Source organism: Lagopus leucura, unplaced genomic scaffold, assembly GCF_019238085.1.
Source record: "Lagopus leucura isolate 7727_CA_CO unplaced genomic scaffold, USGS_WTPT01 Super-Scaffold_100004, whole genome shotgun sequence".
Classification (NCBI taxonomy): domain Eukaryota; kingdom Metazoa; phylum Chordata; class Aves; order Galliformes; family Phasianidae; genus Lagopus; species Lagopus leucura.
Window position 1 is genome coordinate 48,866,594 of NW_024962264.1, and position 21,865 is coordinate 48,888,458.

The 21,865-nt window shown below is 38.2% G+C and overlaps 1 protein-coding gene across 5 annotated transcripts in view; it reads right to left on the minus strand.

The window, feature by feature from the left end:
• The window catches only part of KLHL5 (kelch like family member 5), a 49,181-nt gene extending 29,884 nt beyond the window's left edge, over positions 1-19,297 (minus strand). For 2 of the 5 annotated variants that reach the window (XM_042871093.1, XM_042871092.1), the window contains exons 1-2: positions 19,131-19,297; positions 17,142-17,234 (exon numbers count right to left, since the gene is read on the minus strand). Coding sequence is in view for 3 of the 5 variants with exons in the window: in XM_042871096.1 (XP_042727030.1) it covers positions 3,904-4,280 (377 nt within the window). In the remaining 2 variants the exon portion in view is untranslated. Of the gene's footprint in view, positions 1-1,269; positions 1,454-3,903; positions 4,296-17,141; positions 17,235-19,130 lie in introns of those variants that run through there. The other 3 variants (XM_042871096.1, XM_042871095.1, XM_042871091.1) reach the window with 2 other exon arrangements.
• Between the last annotated feature and the right edge of the window lie 2,568 nt (positions 19,298-21,865).

The following is a 21,865-nucleotide window of genomic DNA, read 5'->3' on the forward strand; positions in this document are numbered from 1 at the left end:
AAGTATCAAAATTCACTTCAAAGCAGGAGTTACAATAGCTATTTCATAGCAATCACACACCTTTGTTATAACCTATAAAAATAATTAAGATACTTGACTGTAACAAAGTTTGCAAAAATCTTTTTTTCAAGCATGTTATTTCATGGTCTGTGTTCTGAATTATTTTTCAAAATATGTCTTTTAGGTTAGATCCTCCATATTTGTCATTTTGGAACAGAGGTAACAGAAAGAAAAAGGAATTTTAAAATATTTTTCTGAAAAATGTGCAATATTACCTTTTAAACCATTACATTTAAGTAAACAGAAAATCAACAAGCCAATATGGATATCTCAAAGTGAACAGATAGTTAAAACAAAGTAAATATAATGAGATTTCAAAGAGAATAATAGGAAAAAATATTAATATTAGTCAATTCCTTAAGTCATTAGAAAACGCAGAGAGCATCTCTAAGACAAATTAGGATACATACTAAGACTTTTCTTTTGTAACTTCAAATAAAACTGAATTTTATAACTTCAACATTGCTTTTAGATTGCTTTAAAATGATTTTAAAGTGACACTGCATATGGAGACCAGAACGTAACCTACCAAAGTAATACTATGCCAGTTTCCATCATTTCAGATGTCGATATATATTTTCTTCTTCAAAGTTATTAAGACAGGAATCTCAGCTGCAACCAAGAACTCTAGCATTGGAGAGGCTTGAGGCAGAACTTCTAATGTACTAACTCCAGCACTGTTTACGTAGAATCCAAACGCAGACTAGTCTGGGTGTATCTGTATCACCCTCTGCATCTAGACCTTGTCTTAGAGATCGCAGGCATCTTACTGAACTGTTCAGTGTTAGACCTCAAATGACAATTTCTGACATAGTGCTTGTATTTAGTGCTCAAATGTGAATGTGTTTGTATCTGAACCTGTTTCCATGCTTATATATCTACAGTAACACAATTCCAACACTTTAATGCATGCCATGGTGAAATGAACCACATGACACATTGCATAGTAGGTGCACTTGAGGTATTATCAGTGTTACCTGCGGTGCCTCCAAGGCCTGAGGACTGCTTTCAAGGCACCCACAAAAAGTAAGGAAAAACAGAGCTACTGTTCATAGGCTTTAATTTGCAATACAAGGATCTGTACACCCACTGGAAAACTTCAAGAAGTTACAAATCCGAAAGAATGATCAACACCTCAGGAAGGTTAACCAACAGCTACAACAGAGGAAATATGGGATGTGAAAAACAGTGAAGTAAAAGAATGCATACCTGATCATTAAACTAGCGTTTGAGACAATGATGATCTCAACACAAGAGAGTGATATATAGCCAACCAGCTCTGATCCCTTGAACTGAATGATATTTCCGCCTCAAACAGCTGTGGCAGCCTTTGTCAGAAATTCAGAACCAAACGTGGGATTTGCTTATCCTTTATGCCACCAACCTCTGTAACCTGTAAGAAAAGAATCCTACACTGTCTTCTCGAAATAAATCCCATGATGATCCAAAGCTCTTAGAATGACCGAGACCCGATCAAAATGCTTTTCAACCTGTGCCATGTGACATAGCAAAGAAGAAAAATACACAAACCAGTGACTTCAGTTCTGTCACTTCATACTTTTAGGGCTTGCGCAAGAAGTTGGAGAGGACTGAAGAAGCAAGCTAACTCCCAAAGCTTCTTCACAAAGTTGTTTGTTTTTTAAAAAGGATTTTTTCATACACACAATTTGTTTCTAATGGAGGAAACAGGGTTTTCACATGGGAAAAAGCCCTCAGAAAACTACAAAAATGAGGTCAGTAGATAAGAAGTTGTGTTTCTGATAACAAAAAGACAACCACTTTCTCAAGTTCTTAATGTTAGAAAGATAATCCAGTCGTTGGGTGGACTTATGTAAGTTAAACATTCTTAGTAAAATACAAGGTACAGTTTAAGTACAATCTACTCTTAAAAACAAAACTATAGATAATGATATAAGCAAGTCCTTATACTGCCATTAATCACCATTACCTTAAAATATTACCATTACCTTATTAAATTGTATGCCAACAATGAACTGAAAAATTACCTTAAATATTTAAAATGTGTAATTAAAACACCAGCAAGAATTGCAAAACAACAAAGGAACTACAGGCAACTCCAGATGCTATTTGTGACTAAATGAATAATTAAAAGATACTTCAAATTTACTAAGTTCAAATCCTACATACATTAAAGTCTACTAGTCCATCTGCAAAGAAAAAATAAAACAGTAATATATTGATCTCTCCCACTCCCTCAACATGTATCTGCAGCTCATCAGCTCTACAAAGTAACAAATTAGTTTTGTCATGTGTAAATTCTTCTCCTATCATGAAAAACAAATCTGCAATAATCTCAAACTAGATATTAATCTATTTGAACAGCATGTTTTTTTTCTATATTGACTACCTTGCTACGGTGAGAATATCTTATTTGGGGTAATGCTGTACCAAAAATTTACATCACAGACATGTGATACAGTGATGCTACATCTATATTATATATACTACCTAGCGATGTTGCTATTAAAAAAAATCATACCTGAATATCACTTAAAATAAGAACTCTTCAGAGGTGTGTTATTTATAGCTACCCGGTTGTTGCAGCACGATAAGACTGCCTGTTACAAAGAATCAGTATGCAGAACTTCCTTTCACTATACCAGTACTTTTGTAGGTCAGTGACAAGAACAAATACACTCCCAAGCATTTTTACTTCCCCCTCCTTTCCACCGGTCTTTAAAGGTTATATAAACCACAAACAGTTGGCATTTATATTCTAGACTGTTTTACCCTTGCACTAAATGAATTCTTCTCCTGGAGAATGCAAAACAGTAAAACTGCTCTAACTACAATGATCTGCCCCTAATATGCTTTATGAAGCAGCGTACCCTTTTAAACCAACATACTTTCAAAAAGCCTTATGATTGCAAATTATCCGAAAAATCCAGCAAGTAAATACTCTAAATTTCCCATGAAATGGCAAGCTAACCATTACTGTGCTACAGACAGCACAAAAGAGAAAAAATACTTTCAGTGAAGAATCCACTAACAGATAAAAGAAATAAACTAATGTTTAACAAGAAAGATATTAACTTGTCTAGTTTTCCACCAACTGTAAAACACCTTTCACTTAAGAACAATTTTTTTACAGTTTCATCTTCAGATGAACTACATACATGAGAAAAGAACACTGAAATATTTTTATAGATACAGAAAACTGTTTTTTTTTTTCCCTCTTTTAAACTGGGTACAGTTTAAGACACTCCCACAGACAACTGCAATCATTTTAAAGCAGCCATTTGGTATTCGCTTACAGCATAACCTGACTAACATACAATAGACTATTTTTTTCTTCAAGTTGTATATGCACAAGCAAAAAGGATGTTTTTATCTTACAGTCTATTTTTATTATTATTTTTTTTTAAGTGCCATCTCCCTTATCCATACAAATACATGGAAACAACAGATAAGAGTCAAAAGCAGCTTAAATGTCCCCAGATCCCTCCAAACTGGCAGGAGACTGATTCTCACCATACTCAGACAATTAGCATCACTTCAAAATAATTTTAAAAGCATCCAGTAACATCATCTTATAGTGGTCACTACCTTATTCATATCAGCATGTGTTGGGTGTAACACTGAAAACACAAATGCATGCACTTGGTCAAGCTTTATTTACTCACACTGAGTAAATAGCATTGCCTTTTAAAAAGGTCATAGCAAATACAACAAAGCCTGGTTATAAAACATTTTCTGTTGCTGATACACAGTGACTGCTAGGTTTCTGAAGCATTTCAATCTAGGATAAAGGTTAGCTTTTACATGCATGCTATCTGTATACATGAAACAAAAACACATTTCCCACAATAGTAAAGTAACAACCTGCACGAACTGCTGTCCGATTCATTTTCTTCTTCGCTTGCTCTATCATCTGTCTCTTGTCTGCCAAGCCAACGTGCACCTCCACAATCTTCTGCAGAGAATTCAAATGCGGGGATTTCTGAGGTGGATGCCATTGGCCAAGGAGGCAAGTTCTGGAAATCCTGTTGGCTGGACGTCCTGTAACCAACTGCTGTTAAAGCCAGGTCACTTGAATCTAAAAACTTTGTGCCACCAGTCGTTACATTTTGCCCTCTGCTCCAGAAGTCTCCCTGGTGGCTCTCGACTGCAGAATTAGGGGCTGACGCCTGATGACCAAACCACCTCCATCTGATTTTTAAAATCTGCTTCACGTCAAAGTCTTTACGAGAACCAGACATCCTCAGTGAAAGCCAGCGATCGTCTAGGCAACAGGGTAAGAAGCAGCACGCATAAAAGAAGATTTGTGCACCCAACCAAGACAAGAGGAACACATGCTCTGCCCGGCTGTGGCAGCAGCGGTTGTACAGGGGAAGGAGGGGGGAAAGGACCGCGTTCACACAAAAGCGCTTCTTTAACGGCACGTCATTTGAATATAAACAAAAGGCAACGGGAGATGAAAAATCCCGAGGTAAAAAGAGAAGGTAAAACAATCACCTCCATCAGGAAAAACGCCTGTCAGTCTGCCCTAAAAGCTCCAAGGCTGCGTCTGTTGCTCTCTGACCATTAGCTTTCAGAAGCACCAAACAGTATTCATTAAAGCCCTTCGGAGAGATGAATACCACCCCCTTTTCTTAAACCACAAATGACAGAGAAGTAATTCCTGTACCGCATCTCAGAATCTCTTCTCATTCCGTTAACTCTTGCTGCTACAGAGGGGGAAACAAAAACTGCACAAAGCAAACAAAATTCTTGCTGCACTGCTGAAGAACAAATTTACAGAAAGGACTAAAACCCATCCAAACATAACCGATCGTACTGAGGAAAAACTGAACTGAAATAATATTTTTCCCTTTGCAGGACATGTGGTAACTTAAACTAAAAAATAAAACAACAAAAAGCAGTACGGGAAGAGCCTGCAAGGCTTGAGGAACTGGTACAGGGTAATAGAGCCTTTCATCCTGCTGTGCCTTGTTTCAAATCTAGGTCTGCAGTAAACAAAAATTTATAACATTCTACATCTGAAATGAGCTAATGGTTTCCATTCACTACATATCACGAAAAGCAAAAGCAACAAAGGCTAACAAGGCTAACCAGTCACTGCCCAGGACATCAGAGACACCCTCTGAACAACGGACAACAGGAGACCTTTGCTTCTCTCTCATCATATGGAATCAGCTGTTTTACATCAGCTTAAAGGTACTGTGACAGAGGAGAGAAATTCTTGTACTTCTGAGACAGAACCACCAGTAGATGAGCAGTGTACGCAATACATTAAACCATCCCAAAATGTCTTTATTCGAAAGAGGAAGAAGTCAAAGACAAAACATACAATGACCGATTTATATTTCCTCTGAAAATGGCCTGTTTCCTCAGTGACAGATGGAGCTAGTTAGATCTAAGCTGCTGAAACTAATTCCAATCACATGCAAATACAACAACTTTAGAATAACAAAGAGACGCTGGATATTATCAGTCCTTGATAAATAGACTTACATTTTCAGTCTTCACAGTTCATCTGGTCTGTTCAGCTCTCAAGGATACAAATTCAATCAATTTATAGGAATTGTTTCTTTCCTTACCTACATTTGCCATGAAGAGTGGAGGTTAACTATCTCTCAGATGAACAAAGCGAACTACAAAGTATGCTTCTCTGACCTGACAATTGGGATACTTGCAGTGCTCTTTATAACAGGCTGTATGCAGAGTACATATGAAAATTTCCAGAGTACATAATTTTATCACCCCAAAAGCCAACACTGATTTAATGTCAGCAGAATATTACGCAATTTTCTTAGGAACTGCAATGCTAAAGAGGCCAGTTTTAAGCTGGAAAACTCACCTACCATTGCTCAGAACTTAGTTATTTATGAAACTGCTTCTCACAAAAGCCATCAAAGCACATTTCTATAGAAACAATATTCCAGCTATTTTCTACAAGAGATGCTGCATTTCAGAACTTGTACCTTGCTAACATCCTGGTCTACCAAAACTGATGTACCATGTCAGTTGCACCATATCCAGAAAATAGTTGAGAGCAACTTGAGAGATGAGACAATCAAGTAGATAAATATACAAGGCTGTTACCATCTTTGCTGGGATCAGCATAAAAATTACATGGATGTTAAACTAAAAATAAATGAGGTCTAGTCCCTATCCAGCTTGTACAGCTATGTAAATTTCAGAAGCGTTAGCTGCACTGTTCAAACATCATCCTTTGTGCAACCACAAGCTACAGTACAATTCAAGAAATAATAAATGGCATCTTTTAATTTATCCTGTCTTTACATTTTGTGCTGCTGTTTACTGTTTCTCAAAGGTGGGTAAACAAGAGAAGCTACCAGTGTATTTGGTAATGTTTGCTATAGTAGTAGTATTTTAATTATCCATTTAACTATAAAAAGTTTTAAATACTTTTCCTTCCACTGGTATGGTAAATGCATTATACATAAGGACTGACCTGAATTTTTTCTTGTTTAACAGACTCATCTGAAATTCAAACTGTTCCAGTAAAAGTAAGCTAAGACAATGGCAGATTTGCCAACTCTGTCACTTTTTCAGCACTTTCTTATGACTTTCTGGGAAACACAGTCCAATTATTGCTTTTTTCCAGCTGCGAAGCTATGGCCTCAAACAGAGACTAGAAAAGAAACTGCTGTGGTTTTAAAAGAATGAACTGTTTTCTATTTTCTTTCATTTTTCTAGATGATACAAACTTGCTTCTTTATATGCTCTCACCATAAAATACATTTGTATATATTTCTTTCATATAAATTAGATATGAGCTGTTATAAAAAAAAAATGACAAAATGAAGCAAGCAGCACTTAATTCAGTTTAAACTGGTAAGGCTGCATGAAATAATTGATGTCCCCTTCTTGTTCTCCACAAGCTTCCTTCCTATAAGCAACACGATGGATTTTATAAGGTCCCCTGTTGGGAATTACTGACCTTTGTGGAGATCTCAGGTGATGAACTGGAAGGACAGCCTCTTACTTGGACCACTCAAAGCTCATCTTTGATATCTCTTCTTCGGGTGGGCACTGACAAATCCAAATGCTCACACCCATGACTACATTCTACTGTAAGTCTTTCTGATACACTAACACATTTCTTAGAAACCTGCTAACATGTAAACTGGGTGGCAGCATCTTAATTAAACACAGTATAAACACACTTTGTAAGGATTCCTTTTTTTTTTTTTTTTTTTTTTTTAAATTTACTAAGGCAAAAGACTTCAAAGAGAATCCCAAACTGCTCACACACAAAGGTCTTTTCTGACCTTAGTTGCAGATGAATAACCATATTCTATCTCAGGGCAAGTCATAATTTTTTGAATACAAGTACATGGCCCTCTTTGTGAACATGATTCTGCAGGATTCTGTTGGCATTACGGAGATTGTGGAAAATTACTGGAAGACAGCTTTGAGAACTTGGATTTGACTGATACGATTGATATTCTTAAGAGTGGAGCAGATGAACATTTAAATATACGACTTCTCTCATATGAGCAGCTCCACAGAGTAAGAAATTAATCCTTGCAGACAGTTAACAGGAGTTTTCCAGATTATACCTTGTGATTAAATGAACATTTGAATGCATATTGCGTGTTAAACTTGTAGTAAAAGACAACAAAATTAACTTTTCAATCAAAAACTTTTACAGACATTTCCAGATATTACACATGAACTGTTTGTTCATACAGATGTTAAAGGAAGATTACAATCCAACAAAAAGTTAAAATTTAAGTAATACCATTACTCTTAAAATACTTTTTGTGCATAATTTCAGGGTAGATATGCTCCAAATATTGAGATATATCTAAGTACATTAGTGGGCTAAATAGAAAAATCATTATTTAACACATTAGTTCTATATGTTTTTGTTCATTGTGACTTTTTATTCCACTGGAAAGTCAGTTAAATTTTCAAGAAAGCAAATGTTTCTCAGATACATTTTTGAGGAATGTTTAAAATTTGAATCTCAACATCACTTTTCATGGCAACATTTTTACTGTCACCCCTACATTTTGGCTTCAAAAAACTATTGCCATCCATCATTGCAGTTCAGACATAACATTTTCAAGGTACTTATTCTGTCAAATAAATTTAAAATTACCCATTTTCCAATTGAAGAGCTAGGGATTTAAAGGCTAAGCTAGTCCCTATATTAATTATATTTTTAAGTGCTAATTTAGAATGAAAATGTCAAAATAACTGAAGCCTTTGTTTTGTCTGCAAGAGCTGTTTCTCCCTCCTGAAAAAAAACCCACTTCTTTGCAAAAGCATTACATATCAAAAGATGTATCTGAGACATAACTAGACTCATTAAGATATAACGAGGTAATATCTTACTGCCAATATTTATAGAGAGCCTAGATATTTATTCTGAAGCACCAGAACAGTTCACTGACCATAAGATGTTCATGAATTAATTAAATACATACTTAGAGCATAAAAAGGCATTCAAAATTTAACGCCCTTTGAAAAGAGATTTTAAGCTTTTAATTATTTCAGGATATTAAAATAATTGTCAAAAAAATCTACTACAGACAAGCCCTGATGCTGCAATCCTGCTTGTATGATTATGCTGAAGTATTAAACGTTCGCTATTTTTTCTTCCCAGTTCCTGTATTCTAGTCCAAAAGTTATAGAAACTGCTTAATGAAGACTTCAGAAGGATAGCTGTGCTCATGCTCTGTCATTTTATAAAACAGTGATCACTTCCAATACCCACTTTTTTTGTAAGTACAAACACTTTTGATTCATGTTTATGTAAGAAGTCAACAGTGTAATTCACCCAGGAAAAAAAGAAAAAAAAGAAAAAAACCAACACAAACCACTACAGAGTGCACTGCCAAAGCAGAAATGAGCTGCTGCCAAATTCTGGGCGCTGCATTGCAACTTCTTGCTACTTAGCACTGCACACCCCTCTTGAGAGGTGCAAGCCATTTGCTCAGAATACTCTGCCTTCAGAGCACACAGCTTTACTCTTGCTTTACAGAGTAAGAGCTTATTTTAGAGTTTATTTTACTCAAAATAAGAAGGAAAGAAAAAAATTCACAGATTTCCATCATTTCCACAGTATGGAAGATCACACTACCAGATCCTAGATTTGTTTTGGCTTGAACAACATAGTGGCTGACACAGAACAGTTGTGACCAAGACATTTACATTCTTTAACCCTGGAACATTTCACATCTGTTTCTCCCTATCCAGGTGATATTCAGGCATCATCAGGAACAGCATCATTTACAAGCTAACACAGAACTATCTCTGACGAAAAACTGCAGTAAGCTTATTCACTCTCAAAAACTTGGTGCTCCACGTATGGTGTGTTTTTCCAGGTAAAATTCAGTTACAATATGAAATAGACAATACTATGACATCAATCCCCAGGCTGACAAAAACAGTCTTCTGTACCAAAAGGCTCAAATAGTCACACATACATTAAGACAAGCAGAAGATTCTTACTTCATACACTCCGGGAATATTAGTATGGCTGACTCTAATGAAAATAAAGTAAAATTAACCCAGAGATAGTAAAAACAAATCACCTCCCCTAGACATGTCACTGCTATGGATGAGTTACGGCACAAACACTGATCAGTAGACACATTGCAGAAACATAGACTACCCCACGTTGGAAGGGACCAGAGATCACTGAGTCCAACTTCTAACTCCACAAAAGACCACTCAAAATTCAAACTATGTCTGAGAGTTTTAATCCAAATGCTTCTTGAACTCCAGGACCTCAGTATTGTCACCACTGCCCTGGGTAGCCTGTTCCATGCCCACTACCCTCTGGTGAAGAACCTCTCCCCAACACCCAACCCGACCTTCCCCTGACACGACTCCATGCCATTCCCTTGGATTCTGTCACTGTCAGCAGGTAACAGAAATCAGTGCTGTCCCTTTGCTTCCCCCATGAGGAGCTATAGGCCACCATGAGGTCTTCCCGCAGCCTCCAATCCTCTGGGCTGAATCAAAGGACCTCAGTCATTTCTCGTACACACTGCCCTCTAGATCCTTTACCATCTTTGCTGCTCTCCTCTGAATGTTTATAGCCTTACGTCCTTCTTATGCTGTGGCACCCAAAACTGCACACAGTGCTCAAGGCATACAAGCAAGCTTCTGTACAGCAGATACAGTCTTCTCAGGGATCTGCTGGAAAAAGTCCCATGGGATAAGGGCCCTGGAGATAAGAGGGGGCCCTCTGACTTTACAGGACTAGTTTCTGTGGCAGTGGGAGACTTGCACTATTAACAGCTTGCATTTAGTATTATATAATCAAATAAGCACCCCAATTCAATTTCTGCACTTCCATAGGTTAAGGGCCTTTATACCGTAAGAACCTTAAAAGTAACAGTTGGATAGAAATAAACCTCCCTGGTGAGCTCAAGATTGGCTAGATAGAAAACATATCTACTGCCTGACTTGGTTATCCTTACGAGTGCAGACTGCCAACTGAGGCAACTGGATGTACAGGAAGAAAAAAAGCCAAGCCACGAGTTCTGCAAAACTTCCTGGAAATGTTGTTCCACAAACAATACGAATCTAAGGCACAGAAGGGAAAACATCTTTAAATCTGTAATTGGGTGCTAATTAATTTCAGATTAAATCTTGTATCAAATCACCACATATTCCATATTATATGTTTATAATCAGTATCCAAGATAAAATCACATTAAGATATAAGTGAAGAACAGCAGCAGAATTTAACATCAATAGAAGTAATTATTTTATTCCGATCTGAAAAAATCCTACTTTATGTTTTTGTAATCAGAAAGTAAAACTTACAATACAAATAGATACAGTAAGCAAAGAGAAAACACTGAGTAGTATCTTTCAAATATAATTTTATTTGAATCAGTGTCAGTATGTAAACCACCGCCAGTAAATAAATAGAGCTGTAGAACTAGACGAGACTCATTTCTTGCACTTTAATTTTTCTGTCTGCAGTTTTGTGCAAAAATAATCTCAGGCTCTCCACTTATACTTATTTTACAGGCTCTTCTAATATTAACTCCAGCTCCTCTGGATGCTTCATCTCACAGTCTGCTTACACACAGCCACACTTCCCTCCCCACCTTGTGGCAGACAGGTAGTACAAGAAAATCCTTGGCCGTATTCAGGCCCAGAAGCAGACAGGCTCACCAGCTGGCAAGTCAAGCAGTATTTCTTATTGGACTTCCATACGTACCCATATATTTTCCATACCTTCTAGAAATTCAAGCATACAAAAAGATACATTCTGTCAGAGTTTGACTGAAATTAACAGACAGGCCCAAGAACTATCTGAGGGCTGATAAACCAAAAGGCACAAATCCAGCTTGTCTGGGTGTACTACAGACTCACAAGCTTCTTACCTGTTGCTTCTGGGCATGCACAACTGCCTCACCTTGATTGGCTACATATCACCTGAGTGTGGATTTATAAACAAAGTGGAAAAAAAAATCATCATGGTATCTGACAGATTGCTCAAACACAGCGTTCAAACACAAACCTACCAACTGTATGAAATTAAAATGACCTTGACAAGGAAAGCAACAATGGTAGCATTAAGCCTTTAAATCATTAAAGCACTCACTGAATTAACTGTTCAGCTATCCCAGAGGCGCACAGACCCATCATCTTAGCTGCCTCACCCCTGATTTCATAGGGCTCCTAAAACATTTGCTGTTCTGCACAGAGAGAATACTATGCAACAGCAACATAAATTAAGTGCCAGGAGGAACACAAGATACTAAACAAACAATGGGAGTATGAGAACTGTTGGCATTCCTAGCAGTATGGGGTCCAGTCAAGCTAGTATGCTTAAAGAAGAGAAAACTCAAACACAGTTGGCTAAGCTGTAAGATGGAAAAAGTACAATTAACAAAAACCTTTCTTTATTGGCTTATCAGATGTTGTTGTTTCTTCTCCTCCATCAAATCTAACTAAAGGAAAATAAGAAACTAACATATTGTACAACTACATATAGTGCTCATTAGTTTCAGATGGTTTGCAATCATCTGCTAAGCTATCTTCACCATTAGCTGAAAGTACCAGAAGTACTTACCTAGCTTAGAATGTTTATAAAGCACCCATAGTTATCAAGCTTGTGAATTTTCAGACAACAATGCCTGAAAACCTAAAGAAATTATCTCTTTATCTGTTTTAAGTGTAATTGTTCTCCAGTCCATTTCTTACGCAGAAGTGCAATTTTAATTTCTATTTGGTAATGAAAAAATCTGCCAAGAAAAGTTGTTACTTATCACTTCATCTGCCCACATTTATTATAAATGCATAGATTAATTTTAGTTAATTACTTTTATGTGCTTTACTTCCATGCTTAAAATGCTGCAGTTCCCGGTGAAAAGCTTGCCAAGTTATGATAACATCATTAGATCCTCTACTTTTGTAATGTTTTAATTAGACAGTCTGAATGCACAAGCTTGTGATTACATTAACATCCAAAATACTGTTTCTCTCACTAAATGTAAAAAGATCTAAACTTTGGTTTCATTTTTGGCAAAGACAAAGTGATCATTTAAAATTCAAACGCAGCTTTTAGGCCATCAGAATATATTTTATAACATCCACCAACAATGCATCTTACACTGCATATGATGAATAATCAATGCAGAATACTTTATCTGGAATGGCAACCAGCAAGCTAATAGCTTATTTACACAAACAACGTTGTCTATTCATAACAAGTATGGATTGCTTGCATGTAAGTTCCATCACCAAAGACACCAAGAAAAGTTTTACTTTCCCATCAGCTTCTGCCATCTCTCCTCACTCCATAGGTGCTACACATCAGCGCATCGTTAATTTGGTAATCCAGACATGCTGCTCTCTGCATTCTTTACAGCAAAGGATAGTAAACCTCTCTGGACACGATTCTTGTCTTTCTGTACATCATGAATACACACACATTACCTAGCAGGTACTGTGAATATTTAATTTATTCTAGAGGAGCATTTTAAGGTGACGCTGGCAGGTGCTGTTGACTCAGAAAATGAGCCTACAGTAAGCATAAGGATGGTGTGCGCTTTTATTTATAGAACGATGAATGACACCATTTCTCCCCAGACCAACTCAAATCTATACTAGACAGATTACTTTATCATCTTCATCTTGCCTTCACAGCCCATATCATACCAAAATATTATCAGTATTCACCTTTTACAGCTTCAAAAAATGGGAGCCAACAGTGAGGTGGCAGAAGAATCAGAAGGAATATCAGAAAACAAACATGAGAAATTAAAAAAAATAATCTAAGAAAGATTTGAGATTACGTGTCTCTCTCCTTTATAATTATTTTTATTTTGTTCTAATTAAGATTGCATGACAGTGTAGCATGATTTGAAATCAGTTTTTGAGAGGAAGCTGATATGAAGATGCAGAAGGCATTCTGACCACAGCACAGGAGAAAAGAATTCCTCCCTTTCTCTTTCTTTTGTTCTCTCTTTTATGAGTAATATCTATACAGTAAGTTGGATTTCAGAATTCCAAGGAAAGAAAGAGTCCTTAGAAAGTGAAACAGCCAACAGTTTGATAGGCTGCAAGATGTGCATATTTGATGATAATATTAAAAAGGTTATGTGCAAATAGCTCCTGCAGCCAAAAATGCAGCTGTCAATAAACACTGAGCATAGTCACCAAACCACAAGTGAATTAAAACACAATGATCTTCTATTTATTCTGAAAACACCATGAAACATACAGAAGCACGAACAGGAAGTCCATTTTGCTCCATCTAACTCCAACTTAAGTTTAAAAATCAAAACTTCTTACAGTTGCAAAGTTGAACTATTTTTGTTTCATGGTTAGTCACAGTTCTTTTAATTTTCTTTAGTAATTGCTATTAATGTGATCTTTCAGAAGAAATACATACCTCAGATATTAGTTAGCAAAATGTGTGCTCCAGAACTTTTCTTCTCAAAGGTTTAAACTCAAATTAGAACTGATATTCAAAAGGAGAAATTGTTTTTTAAAACAAACACCTTCCAGAACACTGTAATCATAGAACAAAGAATGATGAAACACATAATCAAGGTTCTGGCCTCCTAATGCCCAGTGTTTCAGAGAGCTAATTAATTTTTCATTTTATGTTCTCCTTTCCAATGCTGTTCGTGTAATTCTTTGCCAAGCTGAGAACTGCTTTACTGATGAAGGCAGAAAGCCTACAGAGCTGAAGTCTTCAATTGCAAGCCATAGGAAACATTTAAAGAAAGACTACTAGAAATGGGACTTAAAATGAGAAATTATCCACAGCACTCTGCTAGTTACTAATGTTTAATACAAAAAGAATGAAAAGCTATCCTCTCCTTTGTTTCCCTGCATAAAATTGAAGATGTGTAAGAATGAGAAACAGCTTACATTTTCAAGATACTTTCCAAAGGCTTCAAAAGCTGTAGTCATGCAAAACACTTGGACAAATTACAGCTTTTCTGAAACTCTAAGGGGATGACAGAACTCTGAAACAGGCTGCCCAAGAGAAAAGTGAGGTCTGCTTCTCTGGAGAAATTCAAAACCCATTTGAACCTTCCTGTGCAACCTACTCCAGAGAACCTGCTTTAAGATGGGGGTTGGGGAAACCTGATCTTCAGAGGTCACTTCCAACCCTTACAATTCTGTATCACTGTGTTTCTGTGACAATTTCAAAGTTAAAAAGGTATGCACCCCTTAAATAGGAAAGCACTTAGAATACAGTTTAAAGGACATCCAGAAATATAAATACAGTCTTTGAAGATAAAAAGCCTACCATCACTGAATGCATAATACAAGACTGCACAAGATTTCACAAAATAAAAATAGAATGTTCTATTAAGTGACAATTTATTGAATTGCAACCTATTGCATATTTGAAGGAATTTTACTGAAGATTTCTTAAAGAATTTAATGGAGAGTTAGCATAGGTAAGCTGACTATTCTGACAGTGTCAGCTAAGGCACTGCAACGTCTTCAGATGAGTTTTTAGAAGAGAGGGAGCCATTCTTCAACCTTAATTTTCTGTTTTACAAATACATCTTGCACCATTATATAAAGTCTTCCATTAATTCTGAAAATCTGAGGGATACTCTTGGAAAAAACACAGTTTACTAGTCAAAAATTGTTCTTCAAATTGAATCAGTGTTGTCAAGGAATACATCAGAATTTCAACATCAACTGCACTTATAGCTGAAAAGGTAATGAGCTGGTAAAATAACCATATATAAGAACATAATACGAACAGATTGAAATTAATGCCTTTCTCAACTTTACAGTTTGTCCTCTTTAAAAATGCCAGAGTTGTCTGTAAGATACAGTTACTCTTCAGCAGCTCCACTTGATAATTAGGTGTTCTACCTTGCAATAAAACAGAAGTATTTATCCCACAGTGAGCTACCAGCAAAATCCATACTAAACCAATATAACATCAAATACTCTCCTACTGTGGGTACTGACAGTCGTCAAACCTATCAAAAGCAGTTTGACTGCCAATTACTTGCCACTATCACTACCACTAAGGCAATGCTAAACTTGGGATATGGTGCTGAAACACCTAACAAGCTTTTTGTTCCTCAAGACCTAGAGAAATAAAAATAGTAAAGTGCTAGAGGCTTACAGGTACACATTTCTTTTAACCTAAATACTTACCAACTAACAATGTTACCTTCTTCTAACACACTGACTGTTGAGAAGTATTTGTGATACAAAAGAAAATTATAATTAATTTACATATCTTATAAAATAGCAATCTAGAGTAAAAATAATAAAAAGCAATATAAAAAGAACAAAACAACCAACTCCCACAAAAACTACAAAGTGACCAATACTGCTCACGGTACTCTTTGAAGGGACAAAGGATGGCAACAGACTTGAGCTGAAAACTTTCAAAACAAAGGATGTCTTAGCTTAGAAGCGTTATGGCCACGCATAGGAAACATCCAAAGAAAAATAAGACCTTTTAATAGCTCTTGCCCAGAATTCTCAGTTATTTTTTTTTAAAGGTGGTGACAGAAAGTGTCTCGAGTCGTGTACTTCTGGACCAGAATTGTCTCAGCAGACAGCTACAAAGGATATTTAGTGCTCAGCAAACACTCTGGGTTGAATCAACTTGAAGCACACTTCCTGTTATTCCAGTGTGTGGATCACAACAATCCTCTAAACTCTCTGCTCCTGCAAAGCCACTCAAAGTTCTCAGCTCCCCAGAACAAAATAAAGCATATTCTGTCAAAATCAGTATATATGATGATGTATGTACATCTTAAATCGCTACTGACTTGACAGATAAAGAAATAAATAGAGAGAACACCTCTCTTCAGCGTTTGTATCACGACATGAATGAATTCTGGACAAGTACACAGTTACTTCACAGAAATTGTTTTCTCAACGTACCCAGTGCAGGCATAACTCACAGGGAAGAAAACAGATACTTTTTTTTTATTTTTCTACACCCTAAGCACTGCCTTTCCTACCCTCATCACTATTTCTTCAGCAGTGTTTTACTTTATGCAGAGTTCAAATAAAGCCAAATTGCGGCAAATACTCCTTTTTCTCCCCCCAACATTCTTCTACCTCTTTGCATTGTGCGTGTGTCAAAGCTACTCTGTTTGAAAATGGCTGTGGCTTAGAAAAGTCTTAGTACTTTCTACTTAAAAAAATGAAAGAAAGTAAAAGCCAGTTAGTATTATCAACGTAATGAGATTTGACTGAGCAGTCTGAAGGCTTCTATCGTAAGCGTTTTTCTAAAGCAATATTTTCTCTTACAGATTCAGTAAGAAATTTTCCACTTTTTTCTATACCGATTAGAAGATTAGAGGATGGAAGTTTCTCATGTATTTTGAAAAGATTATAATGAGCATTATAGTATTACTGACAGTCTTCTATAAAGCATGTTTTGATAAACATCAGACATGGTAAGTGATAAAAACACATGCAAACACTCCAAACATTAGAATCTGAGTCCACAAAAGCAAAGCAAAGTCAAATCTTGCTTGTGTGCACTCATCAGAAATGTGCAGTACAAAACTTAATGAAGGTGTAATCAAGAAGGCCCAAATCCTTTGTGGATGAATTCACATTCATTGTAGCATCATTCAATACTGGAATTGAGTAAGTACAATAATTACCTACAACACCAGAATGATCTCTAGGTGTTTACAGAATCATGTAGTTCCATTTGTCTTCCTCCTTCCAAGAAGATGAGGTAGGCAGAAAATAATCTATGGACAGAAAACAGTGAGAAGAAATCAGAAACAAGGCACTGAAAAAACCTTGAGAACAGACTGCCTTTTCTATTCAGTCAGAACTTTCATTTGTCCCTCAGTTCATAACCTGAAAGAGATTAAAGTATGCCACTGAGCAACTGTCACCTCAGATCCTTCCACAATTTACGTAAATTACATATACAATAAACTGTTCAAAGAAAGAGAAGGAATGAGTATGAAATCTGAATACATAAACTCTCAAGAAACACTGTATTACAAGATTAATTATAATTATTTTTTTTAAATAACCTTAGTACATTTTCACTACTTTGCCTAGCTGTAGCTCCAGGAAGAATCCAGCCTGCTGAGACAGCACACATCCTCTTTTTGAATCAAAGTGACCACAGACACTTTAAGAAAGAAAACAGCCCTGTAAGGCACCTGCATGCATAATGTGGTATCTAATATCTGACCTTCAACAGTTTGATCTTTCCTACCAGGTGCAAGGACCTTCCAGCTGTGAGAACAGTAACATGAACTCACCTGGAGCCCATAACCTCATCACTTCTACATGGCTGCATTTGTTAAGGCCATGCAGCCAATTAATACAATTATTTATGATCTCCAGTTGCTTTGTTGGTTATTTTGAATGAAAATTTAACAACAATTTTGTTCCCACAGAAAAAAAGCAAATAGTGGATAGCGAGGTTTGCAGTTAATTCATTCCTCCATTTAGCTGTAATAAAAGGGAAATCTAGCTGATAAAGAGGAGGCAAACCTACACCTTATGTTTTGTAAAGGAAACACAGCAATTTCCTAAAAGCTGAAAAATCTCACATTATTGGGTGATGTTTTGTCCATTTAGGTAATTTCCCTTATCACAACTGAACTACGTCAATACCAACATGGAGTATCAGAACCACTGATACTGGGGATCTAGAGCCAAAGAATTGGCACAGCTTCATCCAGTGTGCGTCACCAGTTAGCAACAGTTTGCAATCAGCTTGAACCATAACAGCTTAAGCCAAGATTTTTTTCAATCTCTGTGGATTTTCTTCTTATTTTATATTCATATTCACTGCCTTTCTAACACAACACTTTAAAATCTACATGCTGGCAGGGTCCAGCAGCAGACCTGCCCTTCCAACAGACGTCCTCAAAAGACAGTCTGATGATGCTGAAGGGCAGCAGATGAAAGCACTGCCTCAGCTGAGGGTTACTGCCATCAGTTTGGGTCTGTCCTCCATTGTGCTGCTTAACATTGTTCAGCAAACAGAAAACAGGAAAGGCGTGAAGTTGGAAATGTGATCTCCGCTATCAGGAATGCATCTCTGAAGTTCAAGCTTTGTTGTTCCTTTTCCTTTTTTTTTTTTTTTTTTTTGCTTTGTTTTCTTTTTGTGTTTTAAAAAAGTCTTTATCTGCGTGCATCTCCCGGAGTTCTGCTGCAAAAACACCTTCACAAGAACGGAAAGGACGGTTCCGGGAAAGATCACTGAACACATCTCGTGATCCGTTTTCCAACGTGACGCATCCCCACAACACAAAGCGTTTGTCTCTGTAAAAGCTGCCGACCTGACCGCGAGTTCAAGCTTTTTATCCCTATCCACGCTCGTAACAAGACCCGAGCGGCAGCTCTTACTGAAAACAACACTTAGATGTCTTCGCTTCGGACAGCGGGAAGTTGGAGCACCAGCGGGCTGACAGCCGCTCCGCCCCTAACGGTGCCAGCCGGGGCACCCTGCCCGGGGCACAGCGCGCCGCGGCACCGCCGCCCGCCCGCGCACCGCCGCACTCCCTCCCCGCTCGGCCGCGGGAGCCGCCCCCGGAGCCCTCCTCCTCCGCGCTCTCTCCTCCCCCAGCCGGCAGCCCCAGCCCCCTCTCCTCGCCGTCGAGCTCCCGCCGCCCTCTCACCTCTCGCGGTCCGGGAAGGGCCAGGAGAGAGAAGAAAGGAGGGAGAAAAAAATAAAAAAATAAAAAAAATCACAAGGGAGGCCCCGGCACCCCCCGCCCTCCCGCTGCCGCTCTGCTCTGGGGACGGCAGCGGGAACCGGGAGGCCGCTTCCCGCCGCTAACGGGTCCCCATGGGCCCCGCCGCCGGCCCCTCCCCGCGGGCGCGCTCCGGCGGCTGCGGCCCCGGGGCCGGCCGCGCACGCGAGGGGAGGGGCGGGGCGGACCCGCGGCAGGGGCGGGGCCTATCGCCACGCCTACTTCGCACAGCAGGCCCCACCCCCCGGCCTGAGCGGGTGGCCCGCGCACCGCCCCAGCCAGCGGCCCCGCTTCCGGGCTGCTCCCCTCGGCGCCGCGCGCCCCCTGTCGGCTGGGCGGCGAAGGGAGGCTCTGGTCCGCCTGTGCGGTTTTCCTTAATTAACACGGGTGCAGACCTCGTTGTGCGCGCTGGGTACCCTTTCTGTATTTTGACACAGCGAAGCGAATTATTTGTGTCGTTCTGTCCGTCCTCCATTTAGTTGAAATAAATCAGCAGTGACACAAGGCACAACATTTAACCTCCTCTCATGGCACCGTGTAGTGCTGTGGCAGCCTGTACTCACTCTTTAACAGACACTCTGACCTCTGCCGCACTCCTCATAGCACCTTACCACTGACTTCTGCCACCCAAAGGGAGAATAATTTTCCAAATTAATAGACTGTGTGACAAGTCAGATGTGCCTCTGACTGATAAAGCTGATTTAGAGGTGTGCGAGATCATCGGTGAAGCATGGTGGGACGTGTTTGAAGCAGATGTATGTCGGGCTTTCATTGCCTAATTTGTAAGAACATGCAGCCTACGTGGCTGAGTGCTCTGTCTGCCTGTGGTCTTCATGACTGACTCTGAAAGATTTACTCCATTTTCACTAAATTGCACTGAGAAGTAGTGTTTTCAAAGACACTAATTGCTTCAAGCTGTGGAAAAATTATTAACTAGGTGGACAGAAGTGTCCCCCAGCAGGAAAACTCCCGCTTTTCACTGCAGTCAGTGGTCAGTCCAGGCAGACACCTGTTTACACACACACAGCTGTCTTGGGGTAATCATGTGTAGGCTTAGGATGTCCTTGGGGTGCAGGGACAGGTCCTGTGCCATTCTCCTGAACTGGAGACTGAGCTAAAATGTGCCTGAAGAAAGTCTGAGTGTCTTAGAAAGGCATAGACATGCACATTACTTGCCAAAGTCCTCCTGCAGTTTCTGAAAGACTTTTTCATTGCAACTGGGCGAAAGGGGTGGGTAAACACCAGCAAAACCTAGGAAAGTATAAATAATATGGGAGATATTTAAGTGCAGCACAGTCTCTCATGGTGTAGAGCTAACTTGCTAAAATGGCATATAAACGGTGCTGTGGTTATAGTTTATATTTTAAAGTCATACTGGTGACTTTCGCTGCTAGATGTGGCTCTGAGTGATGATCCAGCTGTAGCTGTTCCTGTCCATTGCAGAGAAGTTGGACTGGATGGCTTGTAAAGGTCCCTTCCAACTCAGATGTATTATGTATTATTACAATAATTGCTACTTAGGTTATAACCTGGTGTCCAAATAAAATTAGTTCATTTTGCTTTCTTTTAATTGATTTCATCACATAAAGTTGCTACATTTAAAATTTTGTGTTAACAAATTTGTATTCATTAAAGCTCCAGCAAAAGTCCTTCTATAGTGGGTTAAATTCCACCTGGCCTTACTCAACTTTTGAGGCAACTAGATAACATTTGGGGCATTTCAGGTTCATGGGACATTTCTTATTTTAACTTCAACGGCATTGCTTCTGTTTGGCAGTACTCACTATTTAATGGGTTGTAGGAAAAATTCTGTCAGAAAAGAACTGCATTAATTAATTGTCTCATACTCTAGATGCTCGATATTTGAGAAACGTTGTTTTTACATATGCATTATCCAGGATAATTTTATACAGAATATTCCAGAAATATTCTTTGCAGTCTCATCTAGATTTCACTTTTCTAACTGGAAAGTTAACTGTAAAATTATGACTACTAAGTATAGAAATAGTAATGGCTCTTTCCAGACCTCCCATGATGTAAAGGTTAATAACATGCTGAAGACACAGTACAAATTTGCAACACATCTGCTGTCCTTTGAGAATAGAGCAGCAATGATACTACGAACATCTCATCCTCAGTTCGTTGGACTTAAAACGTTGCTTATTTACCATATCAGTAACTTGAAGTTGTAATGATTGAATCACCAATCTATTGAAGTCTTAAAGCTACAGTAATACATGAAGTTAAATGTCATATGCACACATCCTGGCCCCAGTGCACATGTATATAAATGAAACAATAAATTCTACATATCTGACTCATCTGACTTATTTTTTAGTGAAGCTCTGACTTTTTTTTTTTTTTTTTTTTCAATCTTCTTGGCCAAAGGAGAACAAAATTTCTTCACAAAGATGATTATATTATTGTTCAGAAGGTATGTGAAAATGGCCATTAGGGGATGATGTTCCTAAAACAAAATTGCCCCAGATGAATGAAATGTTTTCTATGCGTTAGTTTTCTTGTATTTTCATCCTGATACATTAATTTTATCTTCACTTGAATCATTCTCAGACAAGCCAACATAAGGACAGAACTACTCTCTCTACAACTTAACGTGACGAGTAAAAGAAAAAGTCATATTAGAAAAAGGAAATGCATAG